At 52.5% G+C, this 24,537-nt stretch overlaps 1 protein-coding gene across 1 annotated transcript in view; it reads left to right on the forward strand.

Annotated features, from left to right (window-relative positions):
- LOC116954924 (fibrillin-2-like) overlaps window positions 1-24,537 on the forward strand; it is a 516,076-nt gene that overhangs the window by 282,607 nt on the left and 208,932 nt on the right. Inside the window, exons 3-6 of the mRNA XM_076052694.1 lie at window positions 5,699-5,781; window positions 10,048-10,146; window positions 17,716-17,811; window positions 20,788-20,883. Of these exons, the coding sequence (XP_075908809.1) occupies window positions 5,699-5,781; window positions 10,048-10,146; window positions 17,716-17,811; window positions 20,788-20,883 (374 nt within the window). The remainder of the gene's footprint in view (window positions 1-5,698; window positions 5,782-10,047; window positions 10,147-17,715; window positions 17,812-20,787; window positions 20,884-24,537) is intronic.

Genomic DNA, 24,537 nt, shown 5'->3' on the forward strand with positions numbered 1-24,537 from the left:
CCTCTCCTCAGCGTGCCTGGCAAGGCGATGTTGAATAATCCTTGCCAGGACCTTTCCCGGCACACTGAGGAGTGAGATGCCCCTGTAGTTGTTACAGTCTCTCCGGTCCCCCTTCTTAAAAAGAGGGACCACCAGGGCATCCTTCCAATCCTGCGGAACCCGTCCAGTGGTCCAGACTGTTGTTATGATGTCATATAGGGCAGTCTGTGCACAAACGCCACCCTCCCTCAGCATTTTGCTTGGGAGATCATCTCTGCCCGCTGCCTTTCCTGGTCTCAGACTCCGGATCGCCTTTAGTACTTCCTCAACAGATGGCACCTCAGCCAGCCACTCACAGGGGGTGACTTCTTCCAATATTGGAGGCACCGCAGCCTCAGCAGGGTCATCCTCACTTTGTGCCACGATGTTTTCCTGGCTGAGGGATTTTCCCTCCCCCAGGACCTCACAGAAATGCTCAGCAAAATGTGCAAACCTGTTCCTGGGGGTCGGAGATTGGGTCACCGTTTTTTCCCCTAATGATGGTAATAGGTGTGGCGCTGCAGATTACTTTTTTGATAGAGTTAAATAGAGATTTGTGATCGCGGGCCACTGAGGCAGACTCCATCTCCTCAGCAACCCGCGACCACCACCCATCCTTGCAGCGCCTCACGGCTCTCCGAACCTCCGAGTGAAGGCTGTGGTAAGCCTCCTCATTCTCTGACGTGGGATTCTGTAGCCGATGACAGTGGGCCTGTCGCTTTTTCTCAACCATCCTGAACACCTCCTCTGTCAGCCAGGGTCTCTGGGGAGGTCTGGACCGCGTACTCAAAGCAGCCATTGCAGCTGCATGAGTCACAGTCCTAAACCTCGCCCATTTACCCTCGACATCAGGAGGAGTCGGGGACGATGCCAATCCCAGCCGCAAACGATGATGAAATTCTTGGGGTCCTGGGTGTACCACCGGAGTGAAAGAATGGCAGGCGCATCTTACAGATGACTAGTCGATGGTCAGAGGGCAGATCAGCTCCACGGTAGGTCATGGTGTCAAGGACATGGGCTCGCATCCGCTGGTCCGTCACTATGTAGTCCAGCAGATGTTCTTGCTTGGACCCGGCATGCATCTATGATGTTGTGTGGATGCGCCGATGCCGGAACAGCGTGTTGGTAATTACAAGCCCATGGACTGCACAAAAATCTAGCAGCCTCCTACCGTTGTTATTGAGCTGATCTGGCCCATGCCCTCCAATCACTCCAGACCAGGTGCCAGTATCATGACCAACTCGGGCATTGAAGTCACCCAACATGATGACTCTATCCCGAGGGGCCACTTTAGCCAGCACCTGTGACAGGAGGTCATAGAAGGCATCTGACTCATCGGCTTTGCCTGCATCCCTCCACGGATGTTCATCTTCGGTGGGGGCATAAGTAACCACGACCACCATTCCTCGCCTCCGGTTGATGGGAAGGCGAGCCCAAAGTAGCCTGAGACTTACAGCTTCCCACACCTCACCGCCACGCTCCCACGCCCACTTCATTCTTTTGTTCAAAAGAAGAGCCACACCCTGTTGTTTGGCAGTCTGCTGCCCCGAGTAGAGGACTGTCCACCCCTCATGATGACAGGAGCCAGAGCCGGTCCACCGGACCTTCTGAATGCCATACAGATCCAGGCGGTACTGGTCCAGCTCCCGACACACACACTAACACACACACACTAACACACTCACACACTAACACACACACACTAACACACACACACTACACACACACTAACACACACACACACTACACACACACTAACACACTAACACACACTAACACACACACTAACACACACACTAACACACACACACTAACACACTAACACAGTAACACACACTAACACACACACACTAACACACACACTAACACACTAACACAGTAACACACACTAACACACTAACACACACTAACACACACACACTAACACACACACTAACACACACACTAACACACTAACACAGTAACACACACTAACACACACACTAACACACACACACTAACACACTCAGACACACTAACACACAAACACACTAACACACACACACACTAACACACACACACTAACACACACACACTAACACACACTAACACACACTAACACACACACACTAACACAGTAACACACACTAACACACACACACTAACACACACACACTAACACACACACACACTAACACACACACACTAACACACTAACACACGCACCCTGCAGGACCCTGGTGGCGTTCGAGGCGTGGAATGCACAAAAGCCGCGCCCACAATTGCCGCTCGCCGACAAACGCGGCCCTTTAGCAGAAATGTGACAAAATAAAAAAATATATAAATTAACAGTTATAAATAAATACAATTATAAGTGAAAATGTTTTAAAATGCATTTACATAGCGTACCTCCACCGTCATCACGCGCACGGCCCGGTGCTGCAGCGAGGTCAAATCCATCATCATCGACCAGTCATCATCATCCAGTCATCATCCCTCCCTCCGAGGGTCGATAAAATCGGTAACGGTGGGTTGTCTTGTGGATAGACTCGGCCCCGCCGTGGCAACGTAGAGTTCCCACCACTCATTCACGCACATTCTCGCCCATTCACACAATCGCTCATTGAATCGTTCGCTCACTCGCCCACTCGCTCATCCACTCACTCGCTCGTTCAAGTAAATGAGACGTTTCCTGGTCTCTAGAATTATCACCCTGGCTAAATAAAACGCACCTGGATCTTGAGTTCACTCAACTCATCTCACTCAATCGTTTACCCAGCCACTCACTCATTCGCTCACTCATTCACTTACTCGCCCATTCACCCAGTTGCTCATTCACCCACTCTTGTAACTCTACCTGGGTCTCTCGACGTTGCACGTGGTGAAAACAAAGTGACCTTGAATAGCCTCGAACTCGAATGACCTTGGCACGTGAATGCGCGGTGCTGGTGGCGATAAGGGTGGGGGTAGCCATCGTGATAGGGGTAGTGATAGCGGTAGGGGTAGTTACAGCAGGTAGGGGTAGTGATAGCGGTAGGGGTAGTGATAGCGGTAGGGGTAGTGATAGGGGTAGGGGTAGTGGTAGGGGTTGGGGTAGTGATAGGGGTTGGGGTAGTGATAGCGGTAAGGGTAGTGATAGGGGTAGGGGTAGTGGTAGGGGTTGGGGTAGTGATAGGGGTTGGGGTAGTGATAGGGGTTGGGGTAGTGATAGGGGTTGGGGTAGTGATAGGGGTTGGGGTAGTGATAGTGATAGGGGAAGTGATAGGGGTAGTGATAGGGGAAGTGATAGTGATAGGGGTAGTGATAGGGGTAGTGATAGGGGTAGTGATAGGGGTTTGGGTAGTGACAGGGGTTGGGGTAGTGATAGGGATAGGGGAAGTGATAGGGGAAGTGATAGGGGTAGGGGTAGTGATAGGGGTATGTGTAATGAAAAGGGTATGGGTAGTGATAGGGGTTGGGGTAGTGATAGGGGTTGGGGTAGTGATAGGGGTTGGGGTAGTGATAGGGTTATGGGTGGTGAAAGGGGTAGGGGTAGTGATAGGGGTTGGGCTAGTGATAGGGGTAGGGGAAGTGATAGGGGTAGTGATAGGGGTTGGGGTAGTGATAGGGGTAGGGGTAGTGATAGGGGTAGGGGTAGTGAAAGGGGTAGGCGTAGTGATAGGGGTAGTGATAGGGGTAATGATAGGGGTTTGGCTAGTGATAGGGGTAGGGGAAGTGATAGGGGTAGTGATAGGGGTAGTGATAGGGGTAGTGAAATGGGTAGGCGTAGTGATAGGGGTAGTGATAGGGGTAGGCGTAGTGATAGTGATAGGGGTAGTGATAGGGGTTGGGGTAGTGATAGGGGTAGGGGAAGTGATAGTGATAGGGGTAGTGATAGTGATAGGGGTAGTGATAGGGGTAGTGATAGGGGTAGGGGTAGTGATAGGGGTAGGCGTAGTGATAGTGATAGGGGTAGTGATAGTGATAGGGGTAGTGATAGGGGTAGGCGTAGTGATAGTGATAGGTGTAGTGCTACGTTACTAACCGTGCTAATCGGAGGTGCGGTGGGGTGGATAACAAACTCGGCACATAAAAGCATCTCGACAAAAACGAGCTTGACAATCGTGATGATGATTATTTAAGGGTGCGTCATAGCTCTCAGCGGCTTCCTAACATCGGAAGAGCGTTCCAGACGGCCGCGCAAGCGCGCCCGAAAGCGCCGCGCCTCTCCGCCGGTGGCCGCCGTCCTCGTTCGATGGCCCAAAGATAGATTCGTTCGCCGCGACCCGTCATGAGCGGGAGTCGAACTCGGGTCGCCGGCGCCGAGCGGCGCGGCGCGCTGACCGCTGCGCCGCCGCTCCCCGCGCGCACGCGAGAGGCGGGTGGTGGATGTCTGCTGTGGCGGTGTCTCTGCTGAGTCCCTGCGGCAAGGCGCTTCCCAGAGCGCCGCGTTGCTCCGGGCGGCCGTCTTCGTAGGGCCGCCGGCCGTAGCCGCCCGCCACGTGGCACGCGGCGGGAGTGAGGGGTTGGCACGCGGTGGGAGTGAGGGGTTGGCACGCGGTGGGAGTGAGGGGTTGCCACGTGGCACGCGGTGGGAGTGAGGGGTTGCCACGTGACACGCGGTGGGGGTGAGGGGTTGCCACGTGACACGCGGTGGGGGTGAGGGGTTGCCACGTGACACGCGGTGGGGGTGAGGGGTTGCCACGCGGTGGGAGTGAGGGGTTGCCACGTGGCACGCGGTGGGAGTGAGGGGTTGCCACGTGGCACGCGGTGGGAGTGAGGGGTTGCCACGTGGCACGCGGTGGGAGTGAGGGGTTGCCACGTGGCACGCGGTGGGAGTGAGGGGTTGCCACGTGGCACGCGGTGGGGGTGAGGGGTTGCCACGTGGCACGCGGTGGGGGTGAGGGGTTGCCACGTGACACGCGGTGGGGATTGTGGGGCGCTCCTTCGCCGTGACGGATCGTCGGAGTTCGGGACCCGCGTTGGAGCCGTCGCCGTCGCGCGTCGCCGGAATCGCTCGACAAACGAAAGGTCGGTCGGTCAGTGAGTGGGTGGGTCGGTGGGTGGGTGGGTGGGTCGGTGGGTGGGTCGGTCGGCCAGTCAGTGGGTGGGTCGGTCGGTGGGTCAGTGGGTCGGTGGGTGGGTGGGTGGGTTGGCTGGTGTTGCGTCATCGCTGCCCTGCACCTCCCATTAGCGACGTCGGCTACGTACGGTGCCAAAGAAGTTCAACGTACTAACACACAAACACAAACACAAAACAACAAACAACAACAAACAAACAAACACAAACACACACAAACACACAAACACACACACACAAAACAACAAACAACAACAACAAACACACACAAACACACACACACACAAACACACACACACACACAAACACACACACACACACACAAACACACAAACACACACAAACACACACAAACACACAAACACACACAAACACAAACACACAAACACACACACAGACACACAAACACACACACACAAACACACACAAACACAAACACACAAACACACACACAGACACACAAACACACACACACAAACACACACACACAAACACACACAAACACACACACACACAAACACATACACAAACACACACACACACAAAGACACACACAGACACACAAACACACACACAAACACAAACACACACGCGTCGCGCGTCGCCATTAATCAGAAAAAACGCTTTCGTTGTCGCCCGCAGCCCCAACGTGTGCGGGTCTCGGTTCAACTCCTACTGCTGCCCAGGCTGGAAGACTCTCGCGGGAGGGAACCAGTGCATCGTGCGTAAGTTCTGCGGGTCCACGCGGCCCACCACTCACCACCACCCCCCCTCCCTCCCCACCCATCGTCGTATCCACCCGCGAGACAGAGAGACGTTTGCACCACGGTGGCTATGAGATGTTAACTACCTCGCCTGGTACACAGGAGGTCGTGCGTTCGATCCCGACCCTGACGACGCCTGCTGCTACGTATTTGGATTCTGCGTCTCCCTCTCTCATCGTCATCACGGGTGGCTAGGAGATGTTAACTACCTCGCTTGGTACACAGGAGGTGGTGGGTTCGAATCTCAACCCTGACGATTGCCTGCTGCATATTTGGAGTTTGCGGTGTCTCTCTCTCATCATCATCAAGGTGGCTAGGAGATGTTAACTACCTCGCCTGGTACACAGGAGGTCGTGGGTTCGATCCCGACCCCGTGGTCGCGTGGATTTTCCTCCGGATCCTCCGGTTTTTCCCTCCACATTTACAATCAACGTCACCGCGTTGAGAGCATTTGGACGATTTGTATTTCCACGCGACGACCATGACGACGTTGACGACGATGACGACGTTGACGACGACGTTGACGACGATGACGACGTTGACGACGATGACGACGTTGACGACGATGATGACGATGACGACGACGTTGACGACGTTGATGACGATGATGACGACGTTGACGACGATGACGACGTTGACGACGATGACGACGATGACGACGTTGACGACGATGACGACGATGACGACGTTGACGACGATGACGACGACGTTGATGACGTTGACGACGTTGACGACAATGACGACGTTGACGACGTTGACGACAATGACGACGATGACGACGATGACGACGATGACGACGTTGACGACGTTGATGACGACGTTGACGACGTTGATGACGACGATGACGACGTTGACGACGATGACGACGATGACGACGTTGACGACGAATACGATGACGACGACGTTGACGACGTTGACGACGATGACGACGATGACGACGTTGAGCCCGCTTTGTCGAGCTCTCGTTGTGTGGCTGGGTCGCTTCTGAGTAAAAGCGGCACGTCAGCTCAGGGGGGGGGGGTCCCCCTTACCTGGCAAAATACAAAAGCGCCGTTTTTTTGTTTTTAAAACGTGGTTTAAATCGTGGATGGGGACCGCCCGAGCGGTTGAGAATTACCATCTCGCTCCGCGCGAAGTTTATTCTGCGGGGGATGACAGGGATTATTCCTCGGGCGCCGTTTCCTGCACTGATGGGGGGGAGGGGGGGCGGAGGAGGAGGGGGGGGGGCGGCAGCTTGGCTTTGCGATCGTGATTAAGAGCCCTTACCTTTGAAGTCAACTTTGAGCATACTCTTCGGTTCTTTGGGTAAAGTCACGTGGGTAGAAATGAGCTGACGATAAATCGCGACGTTTCGATCGCAACGCAGGCAATACGTCGTCAGGCAGAAGGACACTGCAGCAGAACTGCTGGAATCAAGATCAACTTTGAACATTTAGAAGAAGAAGATGATGATGATGATGAAAAGAAATCCGTTTGGCACATTTGTAGGCACGCACGTGTCACCCCCACCCCCAACCCCAGCCCAGCCCAAACTGGTCTGGAGATGCTCGGTTCGGAAACCAGAGCAGCTCCGTGTGGCCTACGGGTAGGGTTGAGCGGAGAGGAAGTGTTTCGATTTAAAGCTTTCGTGACTGCAAGGATTCATCTTCTTTGGTTCTTTCGGTAAAGTCACCACGTAAGAATGAGAATGAAATAATAAACAATTAAATTCCCGCGACGTTTGGGCCACAACACAAGCGGCCTTCTTCAGGTGAAGGAATTAGTTTTGTTTTGTTCCTTCACCTGAAGAAGGCCGCTTGTGTTGTGGCCGAAAGAAACGTCGTGAGAATTTCATTGTTTTATTTTATCATTTCATTCTCATTCTACGTGGTGACCTCACCGAAAGAACCAAAGAAGGAGAGGAAGTGATGCGATGTACGTGTGCAAACGCGCAAAGGGTAGGGGCGCAGGACCCTTGCCCACGGCTTGGCTCAGCGCGGCCACTCCTCACGGAAAAAAACTTCACTCGAGGGCGATTTGGAAGCGACTCGAAGCGGAGGTTTATTTTTTTGGCCCACTCTTACGCGCGGCGGGCAAAGATGTCTTTGTGGGAAAGAGGTGGCAGCACCCACACTTTACCCCACTGATTATTGTTTCAGACTATTCTTCTGATTTTTTGGTTTTTGTTTTACTTGACCGGGTAAGGCCCCGCTGGGCCAGGCGGCTGTTATTATTTTTCAGAAGAGACGTGGCCGTCACGCGTGATGGCTACGCGTGTAGTGGCTCATCATCGCGGGGGCAATCATAGCAGCCAAATGCTCTAAACGCACGTTTCTAAATGACCTCTCAACGCAGTGGGCTTATCGTAATCACGTGGAAATTGATAGCAGTCAAATACTCTAAACGCGTGGTGATGTCGGTTCTAAATGTGGAGTCGGAAAACCGGAGGGCCCGGAGAGAAATCCACGCGACCACTGGGAGAGAGAGAGAGAGACACCGCAAACTCCAAATATACAGCACGCATCAGGGTCGGCATCGAACCCGCGACCTCCTGTACACCAGGCGAGGTAGTTAACATCTCCTAGCCACCGTTATGATGATGATGATGAGAGAGACACGCAAACTCTAAATATACAGCACACATCAGGGTCGGCATCGAACCCACGACCTCCTGTGCACCAGGCGAGGTAGTTAACATCTCCTAGCACCCCGCGGCAGCTCGGCGGACAGCGTTGGCGGCGGTCGTGGGGGAAAGGGAGTGGAGAAGGCTGCCTCCCTCACTGAGCGTGGATCTCACAAAGAGATCAAACCCAACCTCAAATAGTTTTATATTCTTTGGGTCTTTCGGTAAAGTCACGTAGATACACCCCCACCCACCTCGCTCCGTCTGTGACGTCACACCTCCACCCACCTCGCTCCGTCTGTGACGTCACACCCCCACCCACCTCGCTCCGTCTGTGACGTCACACACACACACACACCCCTACCCCCTCCCCCTAGCCCCGTGAGATCAGAGGGCAGGCCAACGACAGCCACCTGGGCGTCTCCTTGTACAGAGATCACGCGGCGCTCACGTGACACGCGCTCCCACGTGCACAAAGAACAAAGGACACAAAGACCACGCCCCTCCCACCACCACGCCCACCACCACGCCCACCACCACGCCCACCACCACGCCCACCACCACGCCCACCACGCCCACCACCACCACGCCCACCACGCCCACGGTGTGTGTAGCCCTGCACAGACTGCTGGGGGCAGGCGCTGTTGTTGTTGTTAGCGAGCAGCAGCACCTGCGAAGGCCGGCGCAGTGGCACACGAGGGGGTAGGGGTGGGTCAGAACCACGCCCGGCCGCTTTTGTCTCCCCAGTGGCTTTTCTTAAAATATAAATGTGTTGATGGCGATGATAATGGTGATGATAGTGATGATGATAGTGATGATGGTGGTGGTGATGATTATGGTAATGATGGTGATGACAATGGTGATGATGATGATGGTGGTGTTGATGATGGTAATGATGGTGATGATAATGGTGATGATAATGGTGGTGATGATGGTGATGATGATGGTGGTGATGATGATGGTAATGATGGTGATGATGATGATAATGGTGATGATGGTGATGATGATGGTGGTGATGATGATGGTAATGATGGTGATGATAATGGTGATGATGGTGATGATGATGATGATAATGGTGATGATGATAATGATGATGATGATAGTGATGATGGTAATGATGCTGATAATAGTGATGATAATGGTGATGATGATGATGGTGATGATGATGATGGTGATGATGGTGGTGATGGTGATGGTAATGATGGTGATGATAATGGTGATGATGATGATGGTGATGATGAAGATCATGGTGATGATGGTGACGGGAGAGAGAATCCCAGAGCGGAGCAGCGCGATGGACGAGGCAGAGAGAGAGAGAGAGAGACAAGTGAGCTGTCCTGCAGTGTGGTGAGAGAGCGAGTGGGTGGGTGAGTGGGCGAGTGAGTGGTCGAGCGAGTGCGTGGGTGAGTTTACGTGTGATCGAACGAGTTCACGAACGAGTTCACGAACGAGCGAGTGCGGGCGAAGCTTCCTGCCGCGTGCACGCGAGGCCGGCAAACGGAGCCGACGGAGCGTTGCCCCGGGAAGTTACAACGGGCGCGTGAATTCGTTCGCAAATTCACTCGCAAGCTCGTTCGTGAACTCATTCGACCCCTGTGCCCCCTTCCGCCCACCTCCCCGTACAGCGATCTGTCGGCATTCCTGTGGAGATGGCTTCTGCTCCCGCCCGAACATGTGCACCTGCAGCAGCGGGCAGATCTCTCCATCGTGTGGCACAAAGTCCGGTGAGAGTTGCGCGCGGAGGTCGTGGGTTCGATCCCGAGCCTGATGAGATGTTAACTACCTCGCCTGGTACGCAGGAAGTCGCGGGGTTCGATCCCGACCCTGAAGACGCCTGCTGCCGCTGCTGTATATTTGGAGTTTGCAGGTGTGTCTCTCTCTTTCTCTCATCACCGTCATCACGGTGGCTATGGAGATGTTAACTACCTCGCCTGGTACGCAGGAAGTCGCGGGGTTCGATCCCGACCCTGAAGACGCCTGCTGCCGCTGCTGTATATTTGGAGTTTGCGGTGTCTCTCTCTCTCTCTCATCACCGTCATCACGGTGGCTATGGAGATGTTAACTACCTCGCCTGGTACACAGGAAGTCGCGGGTTCGATCCCGACCCTTACGACGCCTGCCGCCGCTGCTGCTGTATATTTGTAGTTTCCGTCTCCCCGTGGTCGCGTGGATTTTAGTATCCAGGTCCTCCGGTTTTTCCCCTCCACATTTACAATCAACGTCACGCATTCAGAGCATTTGGCTGCTGCTACAAAATTTCCACGCGGTGATGATGACGACGATGATGATGATAAGCCCACTTCGTTGAGCCATCATTTCTGATGGCCCCAGGCCGCTCCTGCAAAAAAAAAGTTACATAGCAGCTCAGAAGTCGGCCCTTACCTGGTACAATATTTTGAAATTCATAGTTTCGTTTAGTTTGAGGGTTCCTGCGAGACGATGTTACTTTTCTCGTGGTTGTTGCTGACAGTTGCGCTTTGACGCACCCAGGATAGACACAGCCGATCGACCGAAGGTCGTCCTCAATTGACCCCCAACGCCCCCCCCCCCCCCCCACCACCACCACCACCGTAGTTGCTTTGGTTGACCCGGGCTTCACCAAAAGTTGCATCAACATTGTTGCCTGGTTGTCCTCAGTGGACCACACAGCCACCCCATCCACTCCGAGGTCGGCAGTCCTTTGTCGACTGAAGGTTTCCTTCAGGTTGACCCGAGGTTCAGCAAAGGTTGCATCAACATTGTTGCCTGGTTGTCTCCAATGGACCACACAGCCACCCCATCCACTCCGAGGTCGGCAGTCCTTTGTCGACTGAAGGTATCCTGCAGGTTGACCCGAGGTTCAGCAAAGGTTGCATCAACATTGTTGCCTGGTTGTCCCCGCGTAGCCAAAAAGGTTGACCCAAAGTGAATTGTTGGATTCACACAGAGTAGTGCAGTCGCAGTGGGGAGGTTTCTCACGACCAATATTATCGTCAATTCGAGGTTTGTGTTGGTTAGATCACGTCGATGTACAATGTGTCGTGAAACCCACCACCACCCGACATACAGCCAACTAGTTAAGGGCTTTGTCACGTGAACAAAAACGCGGCCAATTAGTGACTACTTCGGCACTAACCGGTTAGTGTTGAAGAGCTAAACCCACGAAAATAAAGATTTTTGGGTTAGATCGCGGAAGTAATTAGTTACTAGTATAGTGTACAGTAGTGCATGGTGTAGTGTATAGTAGTGTATCGTGTCGTGTACACTAGTGTAGTTCCCCCACCCCCCCCCACTTTACACAAGATCACAGAAGTGTGGCCACCACATCCACGCCTCTTATATAAGGGGCGGAACCGGTGGACTTCCACGAATCTGTCTTTCGCCTGATGAAGCTGGTTGTGATGACTAATTACACGAACTCAGATTGTAAATGTTGTGGCTTGGCGCTCCAACACACAAGCGGTGTGCTGTACTGGTATAGTACGCTATACACTACACTGCTATACACTACACTATACACTACACTGCTATACACTGCACTATACACTACACTATACACTACACTATACACTACACTACTATACACTACACTACTATGCACTCCACTATACACTACAATACTATGCACTCCACTATACACTGCACTACTACACACTACACTATGCACTACACTACTATACACTACAGTACTATACACTCCACTATACACTCCACGACTATACACTACTATACACTACACTACTATACACTACACTACTATACACGACACTACTATACACTCCACTATACACTACACTATACACTACACTATACACTACACTACTATACACTACACTATACACTACACTATACACTACACTACTATACACTACACTATACACTACACTATACACTCCACTATACACTACACTATACACTACACTACTATACACTACACTATACACTACACTATACACTACACTACTATACACTACACTATACACTACTATACACTACACTACTATACACTACACTATACACTACACTATACACTATGTCCTGTTTGCGTGACAACCCTTACTAGTTGGCTGTGTCGGGTGGTGGTGGTGGTGGGTTTCACGACACATGTATAATTTAAGAGATCTAACCCCCAAACAAAAACCCTCAAATCACGGACGAGTTACAACCCACCGCGGCGTTTACAATGCGAGTAGCCGCGACGTTTCGCCGGTGACTGTGATGACGACGGAGGGCGGCGGCTTCGTCGGCAAAGTCCTCGTCCGGTTGCAGTCCTAATCCCGGGGGGGGGGGGGGGGCGGGGGGGAGGGGCGGGGCGGGGTTAATGACGCGTGTATATTTACGCGGTTTAACAAACAAAGTTAATTATACGAAGTGAATTATCATCATCAGCGGCAGCGGCATCTTTCCGCCTGGATTATGCTGGAAATCTGCGACCCCCACCCGCCCCCCCCCCCCCCCCCGGAGTTTTTGCAGCGCGATGCTCCTCAAGAGAGTTTACAGCAACGCGGTGCGAAACGTCGGACGTCGTGATCCCCCCAAAAGCCCCCTCCCATCACTCTGTTGCCCCGGTGACCCCGAGTGCCAATTTCCCACTCGGCGAATATCTCAAACCAACCGGGCCCCGGGCCTCTGCTTGGTCGACTCAGCCTTAAATGAGTAGCTGGCTGGTGCGGTGTGTTGGTGAGTGTGTGTGTGTGAGTCTCTGTGAGTGAGTGCTTTTGTGAGAGTGAGTGTGAGTTAGTGTGTGTGTGTGTGTGAGTTAAGCTATATATTTAAGTCGTGGTTTCGTGGTAATTGTTTGAAGGTGGAGGGGTTACCAGCCCCTCGCACCCGTCCAGAGCCCCCGTTTAGCCCCTGTGGTGGGCACAGACGCCATGAGGGGAGAGGCCAATCGGAATTGGCCCATACCTGGGCAGTGTGCTTATGACCGGCTCCAGTTTAACAGCAGAGATCTCACTCCGAATCAGTCGTGCGGCAATATCTTTTCATCGGTTGCATAACGCTGTGTGGAAGCTACCTGGTCTGTCGCTCCGCACTAAGCTTCAGGTCTTCTCGGCCACGGTCATTCCCTCCCTTCTCTACGCATGCGAAACGTGGACCCCCCTAATGGAACATCTTCGCTGGTTAGAAACATTTAGGCTAGCCTGCCTACGATCCATCCTGGGTTTAACCAGGCTGGATTGTGTGAGGAGCTAACAAATCTTTGAAAGATCTGGGCAAGGTCCCATCGGTGAGCTCCTCCGGCAGGCAAGGCTGCGTTGGCTGGGTCATGTAGCCCGCGTGCCCAGCCACCGCATACCGAAACAGCTTTTGTTGGACCGGATCGAGGCGGCGAAACAGGCGTGGCACAGGCTAAAGAAGAGATGGAGTGATGTGGTACAGGAGGACGTGGAGCTGAGTGGACTTGCCGATGACTGGTACCACCGGTGTCAAGATCGAACTCTGTTAAGGAGAATCGTGAAGGACGCTTCTGGGCAGTTGGAGGCAGTCGCCCTCCAACAACAACGGAGGGCGGAGGAGCGATGCTCACAACAACGAGCGGAGCGCCGGGTGGCTAAAGCACAGCAGGTTGGCACAGTAGGGGGCACAAGTGGTGCATCAGCCAGTCATCTCAGTCAGTCGACTCGTGGCACCTGGGTCTGCCCCGTGACAACCTGCCAGCGGGCGTTCGACACTTCACGTGGCCTCGGGGTGCACATGGCCTGGCACAAGCGTCGTGGTGACGTCACCGCCACTTAGTGGCAAATGGCGGTTGTTGTTGTTGTTGTGTGAGTTAGTGTGTGTGTGAGTCTGTGTGAGTGAGTTTGTGTGAGTGTATTTGTGTGAGTGAGTGACTGTGTTTGTTTGTGTGAGTGTGTGTGAGTTCGAGTCTGTGTGAGTGTGCGTGAGCGAGTGTGTGTGAGTGTGTTTGCGTGAGTGTGTGCGAGAGTGTGTGAGTGAGTGTGTGTGATTGTGTGAGTAAGTGTGTGAGTGAATGTGTGAGTGAGTGTGTGAGTGTGTGTGAGTGTGTGTGAGTGTGTGAGTGTGTGCGAGTGTGTTAATGTGAGTGTGTGTTTGTGTGAGTGTGTCTGTGTGAATGAGTGTGCAAGTGAATGAGAGTGTGTTAGTATGTGTGTGCATGGCTATGTGTGCGCGTGCGTGCGTGTGCACGTGCGCCTGTGTGTGTGGTCTCTCTGGGTGCCCAATGCCCTTCCTGCCACGTGGAAAAAATAAGTGGAAAATAAAAGGAGGGAGAATTTCGTCCCAACGCATCGCCGCCGCCGCCGCCGCTGCTGCTGCTTCTGCTGCTTCTGCCGTCGTTATCATTACCGGGGGTGCCTCCGTACGAGCCGCGTGACTCCGCTACAGCGTGATGAGCTTGGAATTTGCGAGGAATCAATTTGAGAGGCTCGTGGGGGGAGGGGGGGGGCGTGAGGGTTGTGATAATAAGTTTTACCCTTGATACTTATTGATTCTTTCTGTAAAGTCACGACGTTTCGATCGCGACACAAGCAACCGTCATCAGGTGAAACAAACCAGCTAGCAGTTCTCCTGCTGTGTTTGTTTCATCGCGACACAAGCAACCATCATCAGGTGAAACAAACACAGCGGCGGTTCTCCCGCTGTGTTTGTTTCATCGCGACACAAGCAACCATCATCAGGTAAAACAAACCAGCTAGCAGTTCTCCCACTGTGTTTGTTTCATCGCGACACAAGCAACCGTCTTCAGGTGAAACAAACACAGCTAGCAGTTCTCCCGCTTGTGTTTGTTTCATCGCAACACAGGCAACCGTCATCAGGTGAAACAAACACAGCTAGCAGTTCTCCCGCTTGTGTTTGTTTCATCGCGACACAAGCAACCGTCTTCAGGTGAAACAAAAACAGCGCCAGTTCTCCCGCTGTGTTTGTTTCATCGCGACACAAGCAACCGTCTTCAGGTGAAACAAACACAGCGGCAGTTCTCCCGCTTGTGTTTGTTTCATCGCGACACAAGCAACTCTCATCAGGTGAAACAAACACAGCTAGCAGTTCTCCCACTTGTGTTTCATCGCGACACAGGCAACCGTCATCAGGTGAAACAAACACAGCGGCGGTTCTACCGCTGTGTTTGTTTCATCGCGACACAGGCAACCATCATCAGGTGAAACAAACCAGCTAGCAGTTCTCCCGCTGTGTTTGTTTTATCGCGACACAAGCAACCGTCATCAGGTGAAACAAACACAGCTAGCAGTTCTACCGCTGTGTTTGTTTCATCGCGACACAAGCAACCGTCATCAGGTGAAACAAACACAGCTAGCAGTTCTCCCGCTGTGTTTGTTTCATCGCGACACAAGCAACCGTCTTCAGGTGAAACAAACACAGCTAGCAGTTCTCCCGCTGTGTTTGTTTCATCGCGACACAAGCAACCGTCATCAGGTGAAACAAACCAGCTAGCAGTTCTCCTGCTGTGTTTGTTTCATCGCGACACAAGCAACCGTCTTCAGATGAAACAAACACAGCGGCAGTTCTACCGCTTGTGTTTGTTTCATCGCGACACAAGCAACCGTCTTCAGGTAAAACAAACACAGTGGCGGTTCTCCCGCCGTGTTTGTTTCATCGCGACACAGGCAACCGTCTTCAGGTGAAGCAAACACAGCGGTAGTCATCCTGCTTGTGTTTGTTTCATCGCGACACAAGCAACCGTCATCAGGTGAAACAAACACAGCTAGCAGTTCTCCTGCTGTGTTTGTTTCATCGTGACACAAACAACCGTCATCAGGTGAAACAAACACAGCTAGCAGTTCTCCTGCTGTGTTTGTTTCATCGCGACACAGGCAACCGTCATCAGGTGAAACAAACACAGCTAGCAGTTCTACCGCTGTGTTTGTTTCATCGCGACACAAGCAACCGTCTTCAGGTGAAACAAACACAGCTCGCAGTTCTCCCGCTTGTGTTTGTTTCACCTGATGACGATTGCTTGTGTCGCGATCTATTTATTTTCTACCCACGTGACTTTACCGAAGGAACCAAAGAGTATGGATCCCTGCAGTCATGAAAGCTTCAAATCAAGATTTTACCCTTGATGGTAATCAAACGGGGGTTGCGTTAAGACGTTCAGACACCAAACTGTAAACCTTTTGTAAGGAACCGTGTCACGGCATTGACCCCGCACACACATTGCGGTGAACATGCAAACAAATAAGTTATATATATTTTTTTAAAACTTTTTTTTAAAACACGCTTTATTGAGACGTACGCTACTAGTAATGGCAGAACTCCACGACTCCAGGAAGTGGCCTCGAAGCTCGCCACGATGTAAGGGCATCGTGGTTACTTACAGCCAACGTGAGTTGAGCGTGGGACAATTAGACCCAAGCCGAAACATAACACGTAAAAAATAACGTTTAAAAATATTTATTCTTCATTTTTTACGATACAATATAGTATTGTCATCGGTACGACATAAGTATACCAAGTTAGCAGTCGATACCGCATTGGGAAGTGGGCTAAAATTGAGTTACAAGATCTGAGGATACAACAGACAGAGTGAGTTAATAAAAAGCGTGTTATAATGAAAAAATGAAACATCCTCTGATAGTATATTATGATGGCATTGTCTCACAAACAGCGTTAGATCCAGAGGACGACGCCAAAAGTCGAACAGCACCAGGACAATGCCACTGGCAGGACATTGAGAGCTCGGAGTGAGCAGCAAGGAGGCCCCATGATGTGGGGGGGGGGGGGGGTGATAGTCAACGCTCCGTGCAGATGGATACAACAATCCATTGCTGTAATGTCAAATCCTGGACAGCACGATGATGATGTATGTGTCGGTGTGTGTGTCTCTCTCTGCCTTTCTCTGTCTCTCTGACTCTCTGTGTCTCTGTCTCTCTCTCTGTCTCTGCCTCTCTGTATCTCTCTGCCTCTCTGTCTCTGTCTGAATCTCTGTCTCTGTCTGACTCTCTGTCTCTCTGTCTCTTTCTGTCTCTCATTCTGTCTCTGTCTGACTCTGTCTCTCTCTCTCTCTCTCTGTCTCTCTGTCTCGCTCTCTGTCTCTATCTGTCTCTCTGTGTCTCTCTGTCTCTGTCTGTCTCTCTGTGTCTCTCTGTCTGACTGTCTCTCTGTGTCTCTGTGTCTGTGTCTCTGTGTGTCTGTGTCTGACTGTCTCTCTGTGTCTCTGTGTCTCTCTCTGTCTGACTGTGTCTCTCTGTGTCTCTCTGTCTGTGTCTCTGTGTCTCTCTCTCTGTCTCTCTGTCTGTGTCTCTCCGTGTCTCTCTGTCTGTGTCTCTGTGTCTCTCTCTCTGTCTCTCTGTCTGTGTCTCTGTGTCTCTGTCTCCCCTTCTCTGCCCGAGCAGTGCAGCAGTGCAACATCCGCTGTATGAATGGCGGCACCTGCGTGGAGGATCACTGCCTTTGCCAGAACGGATACACGGGCTCACACTGCGGACAGCGTGAGTCCACCCACGTCCACCCTCGCCCACGTCCACCCTCCCCCCCCCCACGTCCACCCACGTCCACCCCTCACCCCCCCTCCACGTCCACCCCCCCCCACGTCCACCCTCCCCCCCCACGTCCACCCTCGCCCACGTCCATCCACGTCCACGTCCACCCTCCCCCCCCCACGTCCACCCACGTCCACCCCTCACCCCCCCTCCACGTCCACCCCCCCACGTCCACCCTCCCCCCCCCCACGTCCACCCTCCACCCACGTCCACCCCTCACCCCCCCCACGTCCACCCTCCGCCCACGTCCACCCACGTCCACCCCTCACCCCCCCCCACGTCCACCCACGTCCACCCTCCCCCCCCCACGTCCACCCTCCACCCACGTCCACCCACGTCCACCCCTCACCCCCCCCCACGTCCACCCCCGCCCACTTTGCCCACTCGCTCACTCGTCCGCTCTGCCGCCGCCGCGATCCCACGGCAGCAGCCTCTCGCCCACGCGACGTCGGTTCACACCGGCGCCTTGCGCAGGAGTGTGCCCGTGCAGGGCTGACCCCTCGTCCCTGAGGCGCACTGACGCCCCCGCTCACCACGGTCCCATCGGTGAGCTCCTCCGGCGGGCAAGGCTGCGTTGGCTGGGTCATGTAGCCCGCATGCCCAGCCACCGCATGCCGAAACAGTTTTTGTTTGGCTGCATTGAGGGGGCTAAACGGGCGCGGCACGGGCTAGAGAAGAGATGGAGTGATGTGGTACAGGAGGATGTGGAGCTGAGTGGACTTGCCGATGACTGGTACCAGCGGTGTTAAGATCGGCCTCTGTGGAGGAGGCTCGTGAAGGACGCTACTGGGCAGTTGGAGGTAGTCGCCCTCCAACAACAACAGAGGGCGGAGGAGCGACGCTCACAACAACGAGCGGAGCGCCGGGTGGCTAAAACACCGCAAGCTGGCATAGTAGAGGGCACAGGTGGTGCATCGGCCACTCATCTAAGTCGACCCATGGCACCGCTGGGTCTGTCTCGTGTCCTCCTGCCAGCGGGCGTTCGACACCTCACGTGGCCTCAAAGTGCAACCTAGCCTGGCACAAGCGCATTGGCGACGTCACCGCCACTTAGTGGCGAGTGGAGGTTGTTGTTGTTGTTGTTGTCCCCAAGTTCGATTCCCGCTCACGGTCGCCAACAAACGGTGACAATTATCTGATCCGACCCGATCCTGGGCCTCCCCTAGGTCGACTCAGCCTCAACACCGAGCACCCGGTGCGATGTGTAAACGTCGCCACCGGGGGAGACAAAGGCGGCCCGGTCGTGGTTCGCCGACCCGCCTATAACAGGCGCTCGCGAACAGCACTTGCCCCGACGCAGCGTGAAAGGCCCGCGGTTGGGGTGACCTTTACCTTTATCTGTGGTTTTTTAACGGTTTTAATTAACTTCACTTGAAATAATAGGGCTTTTTCCCTTTTTCCTGGCAACAAAACTGAAACCTCTTTTTTAACAAGGATTCATGTCTGCATTAACCACAATACCTGCAGCCAAAATGCAAACAAAAACACACTATGATAATATATGCATTGAACTTGAAACTGATTGGTCCACACCAAGGGACGGCTTTCTTTTCAGCCTCGACCCAATTGGTGCTCGACCAGATGACGCCAAAAGGCGTACATTATATCATAGTATGTTTTTTGTTTGTATTTTGACTGCAGGTATTGGGGTTAATACAGTAACATGAATCCTTGTAAAAAGGTTTCAGTTTTGTTGCCAGAAAAAAAGGTGAAAAACCCTGTTATTATTATTATTACATTTTGGTACTGGCAAAGGAGGTCTAATGATGTAGATGCTCACCCCGAGCCCTCATTACTTTGATAGTGGCATTGTCTTTGAGCTGTGTGACGCCTTTTGGCGTCCTCTGGTCGAGCACCAATTGGGTCGAGGCTCAAAAGAAAGCCGTCCCTTGGCGTGGACCAATCAGTTTCAAGGACAATGCCACAAATATTATCATAGTATGTTTTTTGTTTGCATTGTGACTGCAGGTATTGTGGTTAATGCAGTAACATGAATCCTTGTAAAAAGGTTTCAGCTTTGTTGCCAGAAAAAAAAGGGGAAAAACCCCTATTATTATTATTATTACATTTTGGTACTGGCAAAGGAGGTCTAATGATGTAGAAACTCCACTTGTGTTGAAACTTTTTGGTTCTCTCGGTAACGTCACGTAGGTGGAAAAGTAATAACGGATCACGACGTTGCGATCGCAACACAAGCGGCCTTCATCAGGTGAAGGGGACGAGACTGTCTGGTAGGACAGCACTGTCCGCTTGTGTTGTGGCCGAAACGTCGTGAGAATATTATTGTGTTATTTTATTTTATCAATTTATTATTTAATTCTCATTCTACGTGGTGACTTTACCGAAAGAACCAAAGAAGATGAATCATTGCAGTCACGAAAGCTTTAAATCGAGATTCTCTTGTTGTTGCGATCGGAACGGCGTGATCTGCTGTGTGTGTTTCTACCCACGTGACTTTACCGAAAGAACCAAAGAGTGTGGATTCCTGCAGTCACGAAAGCTTCACATCAAGATTTCACTTGCGTTTGTTCGTGGTCAAATCTTGCGATCAAACGTTAGTCTGCTTCCTGCGGTCCAATCGATTACGAATTTCGCGCGCGTACTCCGATGCGGCGACAATGGACGCCTGTCTCAAAATCGGCATCGAGCCATCGATTCGTTGCCTCCTTTCAAGCGATTACGACGTTTGTATGGGCGGCGTATTTAATCACGTATTTTTTGTGCGTAGGTCAAAAACGGCCGTGGAGCCCTAAACCGTGGGATCGCCTCGCCCAGGCGCGCACCGCCGCGTGTCTCAGGCGCCACTGACGCTCTTTCTCGACCGCGGGTTGAACGAAGTTGTTAATGGAAGCGTTGTTTTTGTCGGAACAAAAAAAAATTGTAAAAAACTTTTTTTCACGAGTTTCATTTGCCGTTGCCTCCCAGCCGTGTGCAAGAGCGGCTGTCAGAACGGGGGCCGCTGCGTGGGGCCCAACCGCTGCGCCTGCATCTACGGATTCACAGGGCCACAGTGCGAGCGCGGTAGGTGGCGGCGATACCCGTGGACTCACACAGAGAGCCGTAGAGTCGCGCAGAGAGCCGTGGACTCACACAGAGAGCCGTGGACTCACGCAGAGAGCCATAGACTCACACAGAGACCCATAGACTCACACAGAGACCCATAGACTCACACAGAGTACCATAGACTCACACAGAGAACCATAGACTCACACAGAGAGCCGTGGACTCACACAGAGAGCCGTAGACTCACGCAGAGAGCCGTGGACTCACACAGAGACCCATAGACTCACACAGAGACCCATAGACTCACACAGAGTACCATAGACTCACACAGAGACCCGTGGACTCACACAGAGAGCCTTGGACTCACACAGAGAGCCGTAGACTCACACAGAGAGCCGTAGACTCACACAGAGACCCGTAGACTCACAGAGAGACCAATAGACTCACACATAGAGCCACAGACTCACACAGAGACCCACAGACTCACACAGAGCCACAGGCTCACACAGAGACCCGTAGACTCACACAGAGCCGTAGACTCACATATAGAGCCAAAGACTCACACAGAGAGCCGTAGACTCACACAGAGACACGTAGACTCACACAGAGACCCGCAGACTCACACAGAGACCCGCAGACTCACACAGAGAGCCGTAGACTCACACAGAGAGCCGTAGACTCACACAGAGAGCCGTAGACTCACACAGAGAGCCGTAGACTCACACAGAGACCCGTAGACTCACACAGAGACCCGTAGACTCACACAGAGAGCCGTAGACTCACACAGAGCCGTAGACTCACACAGAGACCCGTAGACTCACACAGAGACCAGTAGACTCACAGAGAACCATAGACTCACACAGAGACCCATTGACTCACACAGAGACCCATAGACTCACACAGAGAACCATAGACTCACAAAGAGACCAATAGACTGACACAGAGACCCGTAGACACACACACAGACTCGTAGACTCACACAGAGACCCGTAGACTCACACAGAGAGGCGTAGACTCACACAGAGGGCCGTAGACTCACACAGAGACCCGTAGACTCACACAGAGAGCCGTAGACTCACACAGAGAAACATAGACTCACACAGAGACCCGTAGACTCACACAGAGAGGCGTAGACTCACACAGAGAGCCGTAGACTCACACAGAGAGCCGTAGACTCACAGAGAGACCAATAGACTCACACATAGAGCCACAGACTCACGCTGAGACCCACAGACTCACACAGAGAGCCACAGGCTCACACAGAGACCCGTGGACTCACACAGAGAGCCTTGGACTCACACAGCGAGCCGTAGACTCACACAGAGAGCCGTAGACTCACACAGAGACCCGTAGACTCACAGAGAGACCAATAGACTCACACATAGAGCCACAGACTCACACAGAGACCCACAGACTCACACAGAGACCCATAGACTCACACAGAGCCACAGGCTCACACAGAGACCCGTAGACTCACACAGAGCCGTAGACTCACATAGAGAGCCAAAGACTCACACAGAGAGCCGTAGACTCACACAGAGACACGTAGACTCACACAGAGACCCGCAGACTCACACAGAGACCCGCAGACTCACACAGAGAGCCGTAGACTCACACAGAGACCCGTAGACTCACACAGAGAGCCGTAGACTCACACAGAGAGCCGTAGACTCACACAGAGACCCGTAGACTCACACAGAGACCCGTAGACTCACACAGAGACCCGTAGACTCACACAGAGACCAGTAGACTCACAGAGAACCATAGACTCACACAGAGACCCATAGACTCACACAGAGAACCATAGACTCACAAAGAGACCAATAGACTGACACAGAGACCCGTAGACACACACACAGACTCGTAGACTCACACAGAGACCCGTAGACTCACACAGAGAGCCGTAGACTCGCACAGAGATCCGTAGACTCACACAGAGACCCGTAGACTCACACAGAGACACGTAGACTCACACAGAGACCCGTAGACTCACAGAGAGACCAATAGACTCACACATAGAGCCACAGACTCACACAGAGACATGTAGACTCACACAGAGACCCGCAGACTCACACAGAGAGCCGTAGACTTACACAGAGACCAATAGCATCACACAGAGAGCCATAGACTCACACAGAGAGCCATAGACTCACACAGAGAGCCGTAGACTCACACAGAGACCCGTAGACTCACACAGAGACCAGTAGACTCACAGAGAACCATAGACTCACACAGAGACCCGTAGACTCACACAGAGCCGTAGACTCACATAGAGAGCCAAAGACTCACACAGAGAGCCGTAGACTCACACAGAGACACGTAGACTCACACAGAGACCCGCAGACTCACACAGAGACCCGCAGACTCACACAGAGAGCCGTAGACTCACACAGAGACCCGTAGACTCACACAGAGAGCCGTAGACTCACACAGAGAGCCGTAGACTCACACAGAGACCCGTAGACTCACACAGAGACCCGTAGACTCACACAGAGACCCGTAGACTCACACAGAGACCAGTAGACTCACAGAGAACCATAGACTCACACAGAGACCCATAGACTCACACAGAGACCCATAGACTCACACAGAGAACCATAGACTCACAAAGAGACCAATAGACTGACACAGAGACCCGTAGACACACACACAGACTCGTAGACTCACACAGAGACCCGTAGACTCACACAGAGAGCCGTAGACTCGCACAGAGATCCGTAGACTCACACAGAGACCCGTAGACTCACACAGAGACACGTAGACTCACACAGAGACCCGTAGACTCACAGAGAGACCAATAGACTCACACATAGAGCCACAGACTCACACAGAGACATGTAGACTCACACAGAGACCCGCAGACTCACACAGAGAGCCGTAGACTTACACAGAGACCAATAGCATCACACAGAGAGCCATAGACTCACACAGAGAGCCATAGACTCACACAGAGAGCCGTAGACTCACACAGAGACCCGTAGACTCACACAGAGACCAGTAGACTCACAGAGAACCATAGACTCACACAGAGACCCATAGACTCACACAGAGACCCATAGACTCACACAGAGAAACATAGACTCACAAAGAAACCAATAGACTGACACAGAGACCCGTAGACACACACACAGACCCGTAGACTCACACAGAGACCCGTAGACTCGCACAGAGACCCGTAGACTCACACAGAGAGCCGTAGACTCACACAGAGAGCCGTAGACTCACACAGAGACCCGTAGACTCACACAGAGACCCGTATACTCTAATAGAGACCCATAGACTCACACAGAGACCCATATACTCTAATAGAGACCCATAGACTCACACAGAGACCCATAGACCCACACAGAGACCCATAAACCCACACAGAGACTCATAGACTCACTCACAGACCCATAGACCAACACAAAGACCAGTAGACTCACACAGATACCCATGTGTATGTTGTATGTGTGTATGTTGTATGTGTGTATGTTGTACGTGTGTATTTTGAACTCCTTTTGCACCGTACGTCGCCAACCATGCAAATCAGAGGTGGAAGGACAACAAACCAAACACAACAACAACAAACACAACAACAAACACAACAACAAACACAACAACAAACAAACGAGCAGCAGCTCGAAATAAATGTAATTCGTCAATCCGGATTATTTAAAAGTGCATCATAGC

This window comes from Petromyzon marinus, chromosome 57, assembly GCF_048934315.1.
Source record: "Petromyzon marinus isolate PM22_M1 ecotype Great Lakes invasive population chromosome 57, UKy_Petmar_22M1.pri1.0, whole genome shotgun sequence".
Classification (NCBI taxonomy): domain Eukaryota; kingdom Metazoa; phylum Chordata; class Hyperoartia; order Petromyzontiformes; family Petromyzontidae; genus Petromyzon; species Petromyzon marinus.